This window comes from Hyla sarda, chromosome 6 (assembly GCF_029499605.1).
Source record: "Hyla sarda isolate aHylSar1 chromosome 6, aHylSar1.hap1, whole genome shotgun sequence".
Classification (NCBI taxonomy): Eukaryota; Metazoa; Chordata; class Amphibia; order Anura; family Hylidae; genus Hyla; species Hyla sarda.
Genome location: NC_079194.1, coordinates 139,739,028 through 139,757,348, shown reverse-complemented (window position 1 = coordinate 139,757,348; position 18,321 = coordinate 139,739,028). Strand labels below are relative to the sequence as shown.

The following is an 18,321-nucleotide window of genomic DNA, read 5'->3' as shown; positions in this document are numbered from 1 at the left end:
CTCTGTGTGGCCGGTTTGTTATTTTATGTGATAGATGCACCTTAACCTCTTTACTCCCATAGAGAACCAGGGATGTCGACATTAACCCCTTCAGTTTCAGTGTTTCAGGCCTCTAAGGTATTGTGACTGAAGCCTTATTAAAATGAGAGGTTTCCATAGCAATCAGATCCCACAGCTTAAAGTAAGTCCCAAAAAGTGGCCACATTCCACTGCTAAAAACGTCCCAAAAAATCAGAGCCTGAAAATTTGTTAGAACGTTTCAGATTTGTTTTTTTTTTAGCCATATAATATAACCCAAAAAACCTTATGTGCACATAATACTGGGCTCTTGTAAGAAGACAGCAGTCATGATTTCTACCCCTGTAGAACCCCAGACTGTAAGGCTGCACAGAGGTTGCACTAAGTCGCAGTCCCTTCCCGCATGCGCTCTGACGTCCCCAATACCTCCAGTCACGTGGTCATCCGCCCTTGGCCTTGTGCTCCTCAGTTTCAGTTCGTGTACGCGCACGTTACGCCGTGACGTCAAGGAGCAGTGAGGACGTGCGCGCCACGGACTGTTGGCGCAGCTATGGCTGAGGGGGGAGGCGGAGGAGAACCGGGCCCGGCACAGCCGCACGGAGCGGCCCGCACCCCGTCACCGACACCCGAACCTAACAGCCGCCCTGATACGGAGACCCAAAAGAATGAGTTGGGGGATTTATTGAAGACCCCGCTGAAGAAGGGAGACGAATGGTGAGCAGGGCTTTAAGGGAGAGGGCTACGGCTGGGGACAGGCCAGAGCGCTGGCAGCGACTGTGGATGTCTACCGGTAGAGCCACGCGTCAGCATGAAGGCCGGGGCCGCGGGGTAGTAAGTGCTGTGTCATGGGCCTAGGCTTGGGCCTCACCCGGACTATAGAATCTCATGTATCCAGACATAAGGAGGGAACCCACTCACAGATCATAGGCAGAGGAGATCCGGGGGTGAGGAGGTGAGGCTTCATTCACTGGAGGACCAGAAGGAAGGGCTCTGGGGAGGACTCCACTGAAGATTTAAGCGGAAGACACCACTGGAGGACCAGGAGCTGAGTGGGCAGGGGCACCACTGGAGGACCAGGAGCTGAGTGGGCAGGGGCACCACTGGAGGACCAGGAGCTGAGTGGGCAGGGGCACCACTGGAGGACCAGGAGCTGAGTGGGCAGGGGCACCACTGGAGGACCAGGAGCTGAGTGGGCAGGGGCACCACTGGAGGACCAGGAGCTGAGTGGGCAGGGGCACCACTGGAGGACCAGGAGCTGAGTGGGCAGGGGCACCACTGGAGGACCAGGAGCTGAGTGGGCAGGGGCACCACTGGAGGACCAGGAGATGTGTCCCTCTCAAACTCAACTTACTGTGTGTGTTTGGGGGGGGGGCACAGCACTGGAGGATGAGTTGTGAGTTGCCATTGGTGGATCAGGAGGTTAAAAGAAGGGCCACGAATGAGGCAATAACTGGAGGACCAGATGATAAAGGAGAGGAGGAAGAGGCCACCAGTAAAGCACCAAGAGAGGAGGAAGAGGCCACCTTTGGAGAACCAGGATGAGAAGAGGGGGTATAACTGGAGGAATAGAAGATGGGGAGCAAACCACTGGAGGACCAGAATATAAAGAAGGGAAAGCCACTGGGGGACCAGGAGATAAGGAGGCCACCATTGGAGGACCAGAAGAAGAGATGGAAGCACACAATTTTAGGACCAGGAGTAAAGGGGCAGGTGAAAAATTTCACTTAAGCTGCAGATGATGAGGGTGGGTAAAGAGGCTACTGAAGGGCCAGGAGATGGGATGGGCACTGAGTGATCAGGAGATAAGGGGATGCACTGGAGGATCAGGAGTTGGGAGAGGCAGCAACAGAGGATCAGGAGATGAGGTAGGGAGGCCATAGGAGGATAAGCAGATTAGGGGAAAGAAGGATTTCACCCCCACTTTTGAAGACCAAGAGATAAGGGGGCCATCACTGTGTACTTGAGTGGGGGAGGAAAAGGCCACCTCTTGGGGGCCAGATGATGTCACATGTTGCAAGCACTGCTCTTGGTTTTCATGGATGGTTTTGGTTTCATTTTCTCATGGAGGCTTGGGTGTGTCCGTGAGTTAGGGGAACTTCATGCAAGTTGGCAAAAGGCCTCGACTAACTCTGATATAAAGACCAGGAGAGGTAGTTTGATGTGCTGTTTATGGTGTTGCTGGCGTTCCTATGCGTTGTTTGATAATTATATTCTGCAGTTACTTGGTGATATTGGATTTTGCAGTCTAGATGGCTGGAGATGGGGTTAATACCCAGAATTTCATGTATAAATAGTAAAAGGAAACCAGAATCTGCCTACATATTGATTATCTACTTTTATATTGATCGCTCTGTTCCATGTAGAATTCCTTTACAGCACTGGGGCTGTGCCAAGCACAATTTAGGAGCCATGCAGCATACCTGATGCAACATAGTGCACCCCAGAAATCAACAAAGACGGGGCTCTATGAACTGTAATGAATTATTCCAGAATAAATGACGAGCTGCTCTGTAGCAGCACTGAAACTGCAAAAATCTTGTGCAAGCTTCATAGTGGATATTTATGCTCCTCAAATGTCACATTCATTTGAGTAAATTGATTATCCATTTTCTTATTTGAACAAGGGGGAGATTTATCAAAACCTGTCCAGAGGTAAAGTTGCTTAGTTGCCCATCGCAACCAATCGAATAACCTTATATATTTTTTTTTTTCAAAGGCGTTTTCAAAAATGAAAGAAGAATTGGTTGCTATAAGCAGCCTTTCCTCTGGACAGGTTTTGATAAATCTCCCCCAATGTCCTTTCTGGTTTATCCTATAACATTACAGATGTCTTCTGTCTGTAGGTGTGTAACAAGCTTTCTGGTTTTTCAGGTATCTTGTGGATAGCCGCTGGTTTAAGCAATGGAAGAAATATGTTGGATTTGACTCATGGGACGTGTACAATGTGGGAGAAAGTAATCTTTTCCCAGGACCTGTGGATAATTCTGGATTGTTTGCAGGTACATTAATATCACTTACTAAAGAGACTGAGCAGTCAGCAAGAGAAGCTATCAGGACACGGGCAGACAGTAACGCTGCAGTAGACTTTAGCTGTAATGTGTTCTTCTAGATCCTGATACTCAGGTATTGAAGGAGCATCTGATTGACGAGCTGGACTATGTGCTGGTGCCAACCGAAGCATGGAACAAGCTAATGTGCTGGTATGGCAGTGTCCCTGGGCAGCAGCCCATAGTGAGGAAGGTACGTCACCACCTCAGGACTGTAAAACAGTATGGCTCTAATGTGGGGTGCTAATCATTCTAATACTCTGGTCTGCTGCAGGTGGTGGAGCACGGCATGTTTGTGAAACATTGCAAAGTGGAGGTTTACCTCATCGAGCTGAAACTCTGCGAGAACAGTGACCTAGACAATGTGGTGACGCGTCACTTCAGCAAAGCAGACACAATAGGTAAAAGCAGCACTTGTCCTGAATTCTGCAGCTCCAGAATACAGTTCTCATTCACCCCTCCCTGTCTGTTTGTAGTCCCAGAATGCACACCACCTGTCAATAGTCTGTTTCCTGTGCTGCCCTTAACCCTTCAGCCCTACCCGAGCGCTGCAACCTAAGATTAGAGCCCCCTCTTCGCCCCTTCTTGTCTCTTTCTTCAGAATCTATAGAAAAGGAAATGAGAAATCTCTTTAATATTCCTGCGAACAAAGAAACACGGCTGTGGAATAAATACATGACTAACACGTTCGAGCAGCTCACGAAGCCCGACAACACGGTGCAAGATGCTGGACTCTACCAGGGGCAGGTAACTGTCACTGCAGATGTTGACTCAAATATCAGGGGTCAATGCAGTCCTCTGATAAATTCTTTGTTTCTCAACAGATATTAGTTATAGAACAGAGGAATCCGGATGGTACGTGGCCCAGGCAGCCTCAGACAAAGTGAGTAAGAGCAATGTGTAATGACTGGGTGTGTACATTATCTGCATGCATTATCTGTTCTCCTCACCTTTAAATTTTTCCCTAGGTCAAGTACTGCAACAAGTAGAACCTACACTACCTCTGGAAAATCATCATCATCAAGCGCTTACTCCTCTTCACCATCTTCATCATCATCTTCATCCTCTACCATTACCAATGGGGATAGCGGGAGCACCTATGGGTTGAACAGCTCCAGCTTAGGCAAAGGGTGAGTCCTTGGATGGGGGCAGGAAGGTTGATGTGTTATGGAAATAGACCGTGGTTATAGCAAAGCGTGTTTTTGTTTTGTTGGGTGTAAAACTCTCCCTATGTGTCTCTGTGCTGGATGTGCTGCTGTTTGCTGCTATTCTGTAGGTCCCTGTGAACATACCCTTATATGCTACTGGTAAATATTTGTTTAATTTTTCTTCCCTTTTTTCTTCTTCAAGGGGATATGGGTCATCTTATAATTCGTACAGTTACAGGGATCCGTCCAGTAAGCCTGGTCTTTGTGGCCTCAGTAATCTTGGGAACACATGCTTCATGAACTCTGCTCTGCAGGTACATCATTAGTGGTCACATATGACCCTTTATTTATGTTTGATTTTAATCATTAAGAGTATTTATGGCTGTCAGCTATAATGTTCCCAGATGGTGAGACCCCTTTAAAGGAGTTTTCACTGCTGTGCTTGGTATATCGGGATTTTGTGTGGCTGTTAGGTTCACATGCAAATTGTTTCCTTTTTCTTTATGTTGCAGTGTTTGAGTAACACCCCACCCCTGACTGAGTATTTTCTGACTGATGAATATAAGGATGAGATTAACAGGGACAATCCACTAGGAATGAAGGGAGAGATTGCCACAGCCTATGCTGAGCTGATTCGCCAAATCTGGTCTGGGGAGCATTCTTACGTGGCTCCACGCATGTTCAAGGTAGGGATGAGAAAATGCTGTCTGCAGAACATCTTTGTGTTGAGAGGCCAAACTTTGAAGATAAAAATTATGGGGGATATTTATCAAAACCTGTCCAAAGGAAAAGTTGCTGAGTTGCCCATAGCAACCAATCAGATCGCTTCTTTCATTTTTCAGAGGCCTTTTCAAAAATTAAAGAAGCAATCTGATAAGGTTGCTATGGGCAATCTCCCCCCATATCTTCATCTCTGAACCCTGTGTAACATAGACATTGATCATGAATCTTCATAGTAAGTGTAGTCACTGACCCAGATTTATCAATCTGCCTGGAATCGAAACCGTTTTGGCCATAGCAACCAATCACAGCTCAGCTTTCATTTACCAGAGCTGGTTAAGACATTAACCAGACAGTTTTAGTTTAGTTTGCGATACTGTGTACATACATTTCTTATCCTGTGCTAATCTGAGTTTTAATTGGTATTCTGCTCTGGAAGCTGCACTCACTATTATTAGGCTGTTTCCACTTGTTGTCTTTTTTTTTTTTTTTATTCAAATTTTTTTGAGGGGGGGTGGGGGGATAAATTGCCAAGAAAAATACCAACTCTGCAGCCTGGCATTTTTTCCACAAACTTTTATTTTTTGTGTTTTTCAGTTTGGCATTTTTTTGTCATTTTGGCGTTTTTCACTTTTTTTTCATATTTTTTTTCCGGCCTTTTTCAGCTGCTTGGCAATTTTCCCAGCATGTTGAACCTATGGCGTGTGTTTTTTTTTTTTTTTTTTTTTTTTTGTCCCTGAAATCGTGGGAGAAAAAATAATAGCCTAGAAGAACGACATGTGAGTTTTAACTTTGGCATTTTTGCAGGCGGTTTTTATAATTTTTTTTTGGACAAAATTTTTTGGGACAAAAAAGTGATGGATACCCTTTTTAATAAAACTTCGTTGGGTACCATAAAAAAAAATATATAAAAAAAATTGTAGTGATGGAAAAATTTGTATTTACCGAAATTTATCTTTTATAACTAAATTTTAACTAATTTTTAAACGGGGATCAATTTATGTGGGCGGGCAGGGCACAAAAAATGTAGCCGACAATAATAAAAATGTAGTGTGATTCGATTTGTCACAAACTGCACCTAAATTAGTATGTTTAACCCCTTAACGACAATGGACGTGAATGTACGGCATGGTGCCGTGGTACTTAATGCACCATGACGTACATTTACGCTGAGTGACGGGTCCCGCCAGTAATGGCAGATATCCGCGATGCCTCAGATGCCGTGATCAATTCAGATCACGGCAGTGCGGTACTTTAAATGGATGATCGGATTGCCCGCAGCGCTGCCGCAGGAGTCCGATCATCCGGCATGTCGGCCGGAGGTCCCCTCACCTGCCTCCGGCTGTCTCCCGGGGTCTTCTGCTCTGGTCTGAGATAGAGAAGACCAGAGCAGAAGATCACCGATAACACTGATCAGTGCTATGTCCTATGCATAGCACTGAACAGTATTAGCAATCAAATGATTGCTATATATAGTCCCCTAAGTGTAAAAAATAAGTTAAATGTGAAAAATCCCCTCCCCGATAAAAACGTAAATCATCCATTTTTCCCACTTTACCCCAAAAAAGAGTAAAAAAACAAAAAAAAATATTTATACACTTTTTTTTTTTTATCGCCGCGTGCGTAAGTCTGAACTATAAAAATATATTGTTAATTATCCCGTACGGTGAACAGTGTAAACGTAAAAAAAAAAAATACATTCCAAAATTGCTGCTTTTTTGTCACATTTTATTCCCCAAAAAATTAGTAAAACCTAACCAAAAGTGTTACCGATAAAAAAAAACTACAGATCACGGCACCACACTCCCTAGGCTGTGTGATACTGAGAAAATGGCTTGTCATGTGTTCTAATGTCCATGCTTTTGACACATTACCCATTGTAAACTCAAATTTTACAGTGTGAACTTAGACTAGATAGGCTACTGATGTTCCAGATTATTGGTCAGCATTTGAAGACTGTCCATTTTAGGGTGCGTTCACACGGAGTAATTCAAGAGGAATTTACTCGAGTAATTCCTCCTGAATTCTCCGCTCCAAGATAATGCACATCTCCTCTGCCCATTGACTTTAATGTTATTTCCGCTGTCCTGTTCACACTGCGGAAATTCTGCTAGCAGACTTCCAACGCTGAATTCCATTCCGCTTGAAGAAAGAACATGTTCATTCTTCAGGCGGAATCCGCTAGCAGAAATCAATACAAGTCAATGGTAAAAAAAAAAAAATCCGCCCGACATCGTTTTCGCACGGAATTCATACGGAAATGGCTGAAAAACACTTCACTTCTTTCTCCCCCACTTCCAATTGGGGAATTTCCCACGAAAATAAAATTCTTTTTTCCACCCATAAATTTTTCGGCATGAATTACTCTTGATTTACTACGTGTGAACGCACCCTAAGTTTGCACTGGCTATTATATATTTTATATATTGCACTTAAAATACATAAACAGAAACACAGCCGCACATCCACCATTTGTATTTTGATCTAATTGCTTCTCAGCATAATTTCAAAAACTAACAAGTTGTTGGTATACAGTTTGATCAATAAGTACAAGCCCACTCGCCAATTCAAGGCCACCTAGTTAGTGGGTCCCTAACCTAGCACAGGTGTAGCGCCGGGTGGCGACCACTGCCGTCGCGACACCAGGCCCACAGGGGGAGCGACCCAGTTTCCAGACAGCCCCACTGCTGCCCAACCAAGCCCCTGGCTCCGGGCCACACCACCCCGCAGACAAAGCATCACAGAAACAATGGCCACCACAGAGCCCCACACCAGCGTGAACACCTACCATGTACCCTGCCAGAGGGCTGGGAGAATGCTAGGAGGAAACCCTTATGCAGTCTCCTGCTAATTAAAAATGCCTGGGACAAATGGGTGGAGCAGAGTGCTGGCTATGAAAGAGGGGACAGACTACAATTGTAAAACAAAATAGAGAAACGGAAAAATACACTGCATTATTTTCCACTTATCCAAGGTTTTTTTTTTCTTTATACTCAAAACTGCACCCCAATTCTGCTGGTGGAGTTGCCGTTTACATAAATTACTTAATCTATACACCATGTATTGTTTGTTCCCTAAAGCTGAACTATTCCTAGTAGTAACTGTACATTGATTATAAATAAAGATTTGATATGTACTTAACCATTGTCTTTAGTAGTGACTTTTGCTGGTAATCTTTCAGACACAGGTTGGTCGCTTTGCTCCGCAGTTCTCAGGGTACCAACAGCAGGACTCACAGGAGCTTTTGGCATTTCTACTGGATGGTCTGCACGAGGACCTTAACAGAGTCAAAAAGAAGCCGTACCTGGAGCTCAAAGATGCTAATGGGCGGCCAGACTCGGTATGGAAAAAATACCACTGTGGGCAGCAGGGAGCATGAGTGAGTCGTGCTGTCTGTTGCATTGTCAATTTCATTCTGTACATTCTCTAGGTGGTGGCTACGGAGGCGTGGGACAATCACCTGCGGAGGAACAACTCCATCATTGTAGACATTTTTCACGGCCTTTTCAAGTCCACGCTCGTGTGTCCTGAATGCTCCAAAGTGTCTGTGACCTTTGACCCTTTCTGTTATCTCACCCTTCCTCTTCCCATGAAGAAGGACCGCACTATGGAAGTCTTTTTGGTTCGATCAGACCCTCAGTGTAAGCCCAACCAGGTGAGTTCATGTGCAATAATGTGCCTTGTTACAAGTGGCTTATGTTTGATCTGACACAATTTCTTGTCTCCTGTGCAGTATCGATTGATTGTGCCTAAAATGGGGACAGTGTCTGACTTATGCTCAGCGCTGTCTAAGTTGTCCGGAGTGCCTGCGGAAAATGTAAGTTATGCTGGTTCACAGGTTATGAAAGTTGCCTCTTATTTCAGAAACCCCTACAGGTGCATCAGTTGCATTTTTGTTCTTCCCTTACAGATGGTGGTGACTGATGTTTATAATCATCGTTTTCACAAGATCTTCCAGACAGATGAAATGCTCAATCACATCATGGAGCGTGATGATCTTTTTGTGTATGTTTGTTTCTGTAATGTTAGTTTTCATTTTGTAGCATTGATGCCCTACCATGACATCCCCTGTCCATATGTTTCATTAGGTCATATAGACGTCATAGAGGAACATTCAGGATATTGCTCTAATTTGAAAGTGTTTTCGGGTGGTTTTCTCACCAAACCCCACACCCGGAAAGAATCCAGGTGGGGGTACAAGACCCCTTGAAAAAAAAATGCACCCTCCCTGTACTAATAAGACTTTAACTTTTATTCTGATGCTTAAAATATAATTAGAGAACCAAAAAATGAATGTTAAAAATACAGCAAGATCACCACTATATATGTGTATTCACTCCAGCTCTCATCTGAGAGTCTGTATTAACCCTGTGCCTGCAGTGCTACAGGGATTTTAGGTGATAACAATGCTGCTGTTAAAATATAGATGCACAACCTTCCCTCCTTAGGGGAGGCTGTGCATCTATATTTTAACAGCAGCATTGTTATCACCTAAAATCCCTGTAGCACTGCAGGCACAGGGTTAATACAGACTCTCAGATGAGAGCTGGAGTGCATACACATATATAGTGGTGATCTTGCTGTATTTTTAACATTCATTTTATGGTTCTCTAATCATATTTTAAGCATCAGAATAAAAGTTGTCTTATTAGTACAGGGGGTGCATTTTTTTCAAGGGGTCTTGCACCCCCACCTGGATTCTTTCCAGGTGTGGGGTTTGGTGATTTAATATATAATTTAAACCCCAGCATCCCTGCTGGGCATTTGTTGTTATCTGTTTTCTCACTTCTAACTCCTTTTATCAGGCTGCATTGATGTCATACTTGTGATGTCTTATTATTTATTTATTTATTTTTTTCGTTTATTTTTCTGTTTTTCAGGTACGAGGTGAAATCATCACGTGGCAGTGATTCTGAGTGGCTCACTTTGCCCATCTGCTTCCGGGAAAGACGCTTCCGACAGAACAGTGCAGCTGGCACCATCCTGTTTGGGCAGCCACTCTTAATATCTGTGCCCAGACAGAAGCTGACAACAGACATGCTGTATAATATAGTCTTGGAGAGAATCCAGTAAGTGGATGATGATGTGACTTGTACAGTGATTACTTCCTGTGATGTCGTCACACAGTTTGCCCCTAGAGTGTCATTTTGGGTATGCAAGTTGTGATCTATTTGTCGTGAGTCTGTTACTATGTAATGACTGTTTTGATGCCATTTCATACGTGGCTGTAATTCAGCTACTGTAGGCATTTTTAATATCAATAACATAGGAAACATAAGTCAGTATTATGGTTCTGAGTCACAGGGAGATATCATATGTAGTTTGGTTTCTTTTGTCTTCTCATTTGTCACGTCTTCCCTGCAGACGCTATATAAAGACTCCATTATCGGAAGAGTATTCCTGCCTGTCCAGCGACACTGCAGCCTGCAATGGTTCGAATGGGATCTATGATGGTAAATCTTAATGCCTTATTTTACAGGTGGTTTTAGTCATGTGTCCATAGCACAACCTGCTCAGCTCAGACTTATTTTTATTTTCAAAATGGTCAAGACGAGGAAATGGATCATCAGGAAGAGCGGGAAGAGTCCCCCGAGGAGTCAAACGGACAGTCAGATGACAGTGTGGAGGATGAAAACTCAGAGGGCTGTAGTCCCTGCAATAAAATGCCAAAGAAAGCCCAGGACTTTCGTAAGAGGCTGTTTTGCTTTAGCCTGGTGAATTCATATGCCACATCCGACGTGGGCAGCATGCCTGCCGAGGGCTCCTACCTGAAACTCACCTGTGAGTATAAAAAAATTCAGAGACACCTATCTATGTCTACCCCTCTCTATGTGCAATGTAGATGTATAGAATACTTCCTGTTATCATTCATTTAGGCCAGGGTGTGGCTGACTTTAGTGGTATGAGTGGCAGAATGTTGAGAGAAAAATTCCTGCTCTCCATGATCCCCAGTTAGGTATGGTGTTTGTGAATGACAGTTAATGCTGCTCTTTAATCATTGCTGTTGTCTAATCTTTGTCAGCCTATTCCACTGTGGCAATTGACTGGGACACAGAAACAAAGAAGTCATTTTATGATGATCAGGAGGCAGAGGTGAGGACGGGGATCTATATGTTGAGTTTTACAGTCTTTTGCCCCTTGAGCTGAGATTGATTCAGTGACCTCTTGTTTCCTGCACAGGCCTTTGATAAACATGAGTCAATGATGCAGCCACAGAAGAAAAAGATGACAGTAGCACTTAGAGACTGCATCCAGCTCTTCACCAAGACAGAGGTGCTGGGAGAGCACGACCCATGGTGAGCTGCTTGTCTAGTCATGTATGGAGACATGCTTCAGCAGTCTGCCATCTTCTTTACACTTCCCTTTTTTTCTTCCAGGTTTTGCCCAAACTGTCGGAAGCATCAAAGGGCCACCAAAAAGTTTGACCTTTGGTCTTTGCCAAAAATCCTTGTGGTGCATTTAAAGCGCTTCTCATATAATCGCTATTGGAGAGATAAACTGGATGCGGTGGTAGAGTTTCCCATTAAGTAAGAATAGTGTTGTGTATAGAACACTTCATGAATGTCCTGTACACATCCATGATAGTGTTGCCCTGTATAGCAACTCCTGATAAATTGTTACTCACTGTAGTTTTCTCAATTAGTGTTGCCTGGTGTAGCATCCTCTATTTTAGTTTTGTCCAGGGCAGTGTCCTAAATCCCACTGCCCCAGGCTGCACACACAGTGCACCTTCTTTTACCCTGCCAGTTATACCTTTTGAGTATATCCTAGACTATCATGTTTGTGCATGGGATATGATTGAAAAGACAGCTTAATGCCATGTCAGGTCACGGGGCACACAATGGCTGCCTTCAGCTGACTCAGTATTACATTGTAGTCATGGCCTCAGTATAATCCTATATGCTGACCTACAGCCGGCATCAGTGAGTGAAGTGCAGCTTTGAGTTCCTTTGACAATGGACTGTATGAGCTGTGTCTATCTATTGTGTATTAATGTGCTCTCTCTAACTCTGACTTCCTGTGTTCTAGAAATCTTAACATGTCAGAGTTTGTTTGCGACCCAACGGCTGGACCCTATGTGTATGACCTTGTTGCTGTTTCCAATCACTATGGAGGCATGGGAGGAGGCCATTGTAAGTATATTAGCCTTACATAATGTCTGCTTATTCAGGGTTCACTGTGCAGTCGTAATCAAATGGGGGAGGAACTGCAGGAATTCCACAGTACTTGGCTTTCCTCATCCACCATGTTGTTAGCTGACAGAATTTTATCTTGTCCCCACAGATACAGCTTATGCAAAGAATCAGGAGACGCAGCAGTGGTATTATTTTGATGATAGCAGCGTTTCTCCAGCTTCTGAAGATCAGATTGTGGTATGTGTCACACAACTGTAAACCTCGCACCAATCCACTGTTTCCATGGAAGGTCACATCCTTCCTTCATGTCTGCAGCCATGAAAGGACACAGTGTCTGCCCATATCAAAAACATGGTGTTCTGTTCCTTACCATTTTCATGATCTCTGCTTGCTGACATTGAAAGGGATATTTATATCCTGGGCCAAAAACCTACAGCTCACAGCTGTGTGTTAGGCCAGTTACAGACAACTGTTAGGGTGCCTCTGGTTGGCTAATTTTTGCCCAGTATTCGGTTTTGTGACCTGACTGAAAAACGTGAATGTGATGCCGGCTGGGGTACGGGAGCTCCCGGTTTTCACATCTCCCTGCCAGATCCGGTCACCGTATGAAAGAATTGTTGTGTGAATGCACCCTTACAGCAGCAACACCCAGATCAGTATCAAACTCTACTTGCAATGTATTGGTGTAGGTAAGCACTAGATGGGTGTTGCTTCTGGCTTTTCAGGGTTTGGAAGCAAACAAGAATGTTACCTTTTACTGACAGCAAGCAGAGATCATGAAGGTAAGGAGGAATCGAAACAAAGTCTGAGAAAGCTGCAAATCTTTCCATTTTGTAATGATATAGCTCTATTTACATAGGACTGCATCACATGAATAAACCTTGGTCATTGTTGGTTGCTCTGGACTGACATCTCTCTTTTACTGTCCTCGTAGACAAAAGCGGCTTATGTACTGTTCTACCAGAGACAAGATGGCAACAGCTTTAAAGCTTCCTCACCTACGGCTTCTCTTGGCTCTCCGCTCAATGAGGATGACCTCGGTGAACAGGACAGACAGCAAGACTTGGACTGTATGGACACCAACTAATGATCAAGCCCCACAATAACTGTGTAAGGAGAGAGACCTCTCCTCCAGCCAAGACCCTGCACCATGATGTACATACTGTCCTCCTCAGTGAGAATCTAGGAGATGACGGGGGCTTCACCTTCCATTTATCTTGTCTGAGTGACTGGAGAAGGACCCTTCTTCCTCTTCGGTCATACGCTGCTCGTCAGTTTCATTTAATCCCTGGCTTTGAAGATTTTTTTATTTTTTGTTTCTTCCCCTTCCCTGTTTACTGTGGACAGATGAGCGGAGCACCAGCAGCCTTCACAAGTCTATTTTTAATATAAAGAGGCCGATCTCCTGCCGCCGGGTGTTGTGTGATGCTGATGCCACAAGATTGCTGCAGACCTTTCATTAGCTTATTCTGGAGGGGGTGTCTTTACTTCTTGTATTGGGTGGGTCCTATTTATTGCTCTGTATTTTAACGGGACAGTTTCCAATCATGTAAAGCATCGCACAATGTATAAACCAGAGGATGTGGTCTGCGAATTGTAGTGTCTGTCAGTTGTTGGTAACCTCACATTCTGCCCTGTACGATCACCACCACTGATCTGCTGTAGGAGGTGCTGCTGAGCTATGCAGATAAATACTATGGAAGACTGTGGGGGTTAAGGAGTTAATTAAATGTCATAATGAAAGCAGAGATGTACCATCATTTTCCCATGGGTTTGCTTTCCCCAAAATGTGTATACCTCCTAAAAAAACAAAACCCTACCTTTGCCTTCTGGGTGCCAGTTTTCCAATATGTTACATGCAGATGGATCTGACTCGCATCAAGCAGATCCCGAGTTGAGGTGGTGGGAACATCCTTTGCATCTAACTGGGAAATATGAAGGTCAAACTGACAAGTAGTGTCTTTGTAACTTTCCCCAACCTCCAAGACATGATCATGAAGTGTATCACTTACATTGTGTGGTTCACAGCCACTATGAGGTCATAGCTTGAGAACTGACCAATACAAATGTAAAAGTGTGGTGAGGGTAGAGAACGCCTGGGTGTGAAGCTTTAAAAGTTTAAATGTTTTGGTTAAAGGAATACTCCGGTGGAAAACAATGGTTTTCAAATCAACTGGTTAAACAGATTTGTAAACCATTTCTATTAAAAAATCTTAATCCTTCCAGTACTTATCAGCTGTTGTGTGGTTCTTTTCAGTCTGTCCACAGTGCTCTCTGCTGACACCTCTGTCCAGAGCAGGAGAGGTTTGCTATGGGGATTTGCTCCTACTCTGGACATGGACAGAGGTGTCAGAAGAGAGCACTGTGGTCAGACAGAAAATAACTATACAACTTCCTCTGGAGCATACAGCAGCTAAGTACTGGAAGGATTAAGCTTTTTTTTAATGGAAGTGATTTACAAATCTTTTTAACTTTCTGAAGCCAGTTGATTTGAAAAAAAATGTTTTCCACCGGAGTACACCTTTTAATGGTAATACTCAATTGGTTTAGTGGGAGAGACTAAAAAGGGGCCTCTAAGGAGATCTTAGGAATGAATGTGAAACCACTATTTTCCTATACAAGTTAGAGGTTCATGGAGGAAACCCCAAAGCCCCGAATTTTGGTGTCATTGAGGTGGTGCACATGTATCCTAGAAGGGGGGCGGTTTACAATGTGAGGCATGAATGTGAATCCACTTGGTTTGAACAGAAAAAAAATGTATATAGTAGGTGACTTGTGCATCTACATAGGCTCTTCATGATTAGTAGATTTTATAACAATCTGTAATATTGGACTGTGTTCTGGGGAGATACCGCAAATCAAAGCCTGTGTAGAGGAACAGAGGTATTTTAACAAAAGGAAGAAGTTCATGGGCTTGCTATATGCAGCAGCACCACTCCTCCACACAGGTTTTAATAAATATTCCCCGGAGTGATATTTTAATATTAGCACCTACATAAAACCTCCTAAATGGGCTCAAAAAGGAGTGTGAATATGGCACCCAGCATGATTCACATCCCCCACAGCCTCATATTCACACCCCTAGTTTCCCCCTACCTGAGAAAAATTGAAGTGGGCACTTGGGGCTGTGAAATGAAAAATACTTTTGGCCAAGGCTCCTCTTTAAATGTCGCAGCATGGCTGAAGTGATCCCATCTTTACCCACCCTGCACTTTGCTGGAAGTGCTTGAATACATCTGGGCCCTTTAGTATTGTTTTGTGGATGTGATCATATTACTGCACAGCTCTCTTGGGTCATCACTATGTAGCTGCCATGTGGGGGCTTGTTTTTGGCGATCACTTACATGTAACAAAGTTCCTTGCTTATTTAGTGTGCTAGTGTCTAAAACCCAAAGTTTGAACACATGCTGTATGTAGCTAGACCTTAGGGTGCATTCCTACATGGGGAACGCAAACTTCTATAACCACGTCCCTATGCACTCACCAATGGTTATGCAATGTTGTCGGAAATATCAGCAACATCAAATTGGTGAACACAAACAGCATTGTTTTGCTTTTGTATGTTCACCAGCATGTGAGAACGCACACATGTAGTTTGGGTATACTGGGGGCCATGGCTGTACAGTTGCCACACACATGGTAACCCAACCTGATATCTAATGCAAAGTATATCTCTGATTACTTCATATGCATGCCTACACATAAGTGCACACACAAAAGCCATTATATCATTAGGGTTAGACGTGGATTTAGGGAAAGCCACCAATAAGTAAAAGTGCCTTTTTTTTAGGGTAATAACCTTTCTTTTAGGCAGAGACAGTTTAGGGATAGTGTATAACCCAATTTGTTTTGCCACATACAGCTGCCTCTGGAAGAATCTCTGGACCGTACTGCGTGGGAGATACAAATAGTGAGTAAAAAATGTTCGGCTGAGTAAGTCATAAACTTTTAGCTCACTGGCCTATGTTTATATGCCTTGATTTCCTTTGATTTTGGCCTCAAGTGTGCCAAGGTTTGGTGCAGTATTGAGCATGTGTCTAAAATACATTTGTGTTTTAAACATTGAATATGAATGTGATAAAATGTGTCAACATGAAGTCAGATTGTTTTTTATTTTTAACCCCTTTGCAACATCCACCTTACACATACAGTGGATGCGCACTTAGGAGCCATAAAACGAGCTCATGAAATGAGCTCTCTTCATAATGGGTGAGTACCAGCTGTTATCAGCCACCACTGGAAAATTTTTTTTTTTTTTTTTTTTTTTTTTTTTTTTAAATCAACTGTTGCCAGAAAGTTAGATTGTTTAATTACTTTTTACTTTACTTTTCTACTATTTAAAAATCTTAATCCTTGCAGTACTTCTCAGCTGCTGTAAACTACAGAGAAAGTTAATTTTGAATTTCCTTTCTGTCTGACCACAGTGCTCTCTACTGACCCCTCTGTCCATTTTAGGAACTGTCCAGAGTAGGAGCAAATAACCATAGAAAACCTATCCTGCTCTGGACAGTTCCTGACATAAACAGAGGTGTCAGCAGAGAGCACTGTGGTCAGACAGAAAGGAAATTCAAGAAGAAAATAATTTGCGCTGGAGCATACAGCAGCTAAGTACGGGAAGGATTAAGATTTTTTAATAGAAGTAATTTACAAATCTGTTTAACTTTGTTAAACAGTTGAGTTGGGAAAAAAAATATATATTTCCAGCGGAGTACCCCTTTAGGACGACGGGCATATGGGTATGCCCTGACATCCTGGTACTTAACCCCTTAAGGACTCAGGGTTTTTCAGTTTTTGCACTTTCGTTTTTTCCTCCTTACCTTTTAAAAATCATAACACTTTAAATTTTCCACCTAAAAATCCATATTATGGCTTATTTTTTGCGTCACCAGTTCTACTTTGCAGTGAAATCAGTCATTTTACCCAAAAATTCACGGCAAAACGAAAAAAAAAAAATCATTGTGCGACAAAATCGAAGAAAAAACGCCATTTTGTAACTTTTGGGGGCTTCCGTTTCTACGCAGTGCATATTTCGGTAAGAATTACACCTTATCATTATTCTGTAGGTCCATATGATTAAAATGATACCCTACTTATATAGGTTTGATTTTGTCGCACTTCTGGAAAAAATCATAACTACATGCAGGAAAATGTATACGTTTAAAAATGTCATCTTCTGACCCCTATAACTTTTTTTTATTTTTCCACGTACAGGGCGGTATGAGGACTCATTTTTTGCACCGTGATCTGAAGTTTTTATCGGTATGCTTTTTGTTTTGATCTGACTTTTTGCTCACTTTTTATGAATTTTTTTTATGGTATAAAAAGTGCCCAAACACGCTTTTTTGGACTTTGGAATTTTTATGCGCGTACGCCATTGACCATGCGGTTTAATTAATGATATATTTTTATAGTTCGGACATTTACGCACGCGGCGATACCACGTTTTTTTTTTTTTTTTATTTACACTGTTTTATTTTTTTTTATGGGAAATGGGGGGTGATTCAAACTTTTATTAGGGAAGGGGTTAAATGACCTTTATTAAAGGACATCTGCAGCGGTACAAACACTTATCCCCTATCTTCAATATAGGGGATAAGTGTTTGATCGCGGGAGGTCCAAACGCTGGGGCCCCCGGCGATCTCCTGTACGGGGCCGCGGCTCTCCCGTGCAGGGGGCGAGCCAGCCGCAGCATGACGTGCAGCCAGCACTCCTCCTCCATACCTCATTCATGCATCCCCCTAAGAACTGTATGGGGACGGGGAGGAGACGGGGCGTCACCGTCGACCTCTAGGTCGACGCTACGTCACCATGGGCGCTAATGCTGGCGCCCTGTTAGGGAGATCGAGGGGGGGTCCCAGTGGTCGGACCCCCGCGATCAAACACTTATCCCCTATCCTGTGGATAGGGGATAAGTGTAATTCCGCTACAGTTGTCCTTTAACACTTTTTTTTTTTGCAGTGTTAGAGGTCCCATAGGGACCAATAACACTGCACACACTGATCTCCTATGCTGATCACTGGCGTGTATTAACACGCCTGTGATCAGTGTTATCGGCGCTTGACTGCTCCTGCCTGGATCTCAGGCACGGAGCAGTCATTCGTCGATCAGACACAGAGGAGGCAGGTAAGGGCCCTCCCGGTGTCCTGTAAGCTGTTCCGGAGGCCGCGATTTCACCTCGGCGGTCCTGAACAGCCCGACTGACTAGCCGGTATAGTTACACTTTCACTTTAGAAGCGGCGGTCAGCTTTGACC

At 43.6% G+C, this 18,321-nt stretch overlaps 1 protein-coding gene and 1 long non-coding RNA gene across 2 annotated transcripts in view; one reads left to right on the top strand and one right to left on the bottom strand.

Annotated features, from left to right (window-relative positions):
- LOC130276218 (uncharacterized) overlaps positions 1–16,154 on the bottom strand; it is a 68,228-nt gene extending 52,074 nt beyond the window's left edge. The window contains exon 1 of the long non-coding RNA XR_008845049.1: positions 13,890–16,154. This is a non-coding gene — a long non-coding RNA (uncharacterized LOC130276218). The remainder of the gene's footprint in view (positions 1–13,889) is intronic.
- USP4 (ubiquitin specific peptidase 4) lies at positions 554–13,758 on the top strand. Its single transcript, XM_056525250.1, has 22 exons — positions 554–732; positions 2,890–3,017; positions 3,128–3,258; positions 3,340–3,466; positions 3,667–3,812; positions 3,890–3,948; positions 4,034–4,195; positions 4,416–4,527; positions 4,726–4,899; positions 8,115–8,273; positions 8,364–8,588; positions 8,667–8,750; positions 8,844–8,938; positions 9,814–10,002; positions 10,298–10,386; positions 10,484–10,714; positions 10,956–11,026; positions 11,114–11,229; positions 11,311–11,460; positions 11,963–12,066; positions 12,218–12,306; positions 13,004–13,758. The coding sequence occupies exons 1-22, from the start codon at positions 569–571 to the stop codon at positions 13,154–13,156; spliced, it is 2,958 nt and encodes a 985-aa protein (XP_056381225.1). The 5' UTR covers positions 554–568; the 3' UTR covers positions 13,157–13,758.
- Positions 16,155–18,321: the final 2,167 nt, after the last annotated feature.

Coding starts and splice junctions, on each gene's coding strand:
- USP4 (XM_056525250.1), top strand. CDS start 569: ATGGCTGAGGGGGGAGGCGGAGGAGAACCGGGCCCGGCACAGCCGCAC. Junction 3,813..3,889: donor CTGGACTCTACCAGGGGCAG/GTAACTGTCACT, acceptor GTTTCTCAACAG/ATATTAGTTATAGAACAGAG. Junction 12,067..12,217: donor AGGCATGGGAGGAGGCCATT/GTAAGTATATTA, acceptor TTGTCCCCACAG/ATACAGCTTATGCAAAGAAT.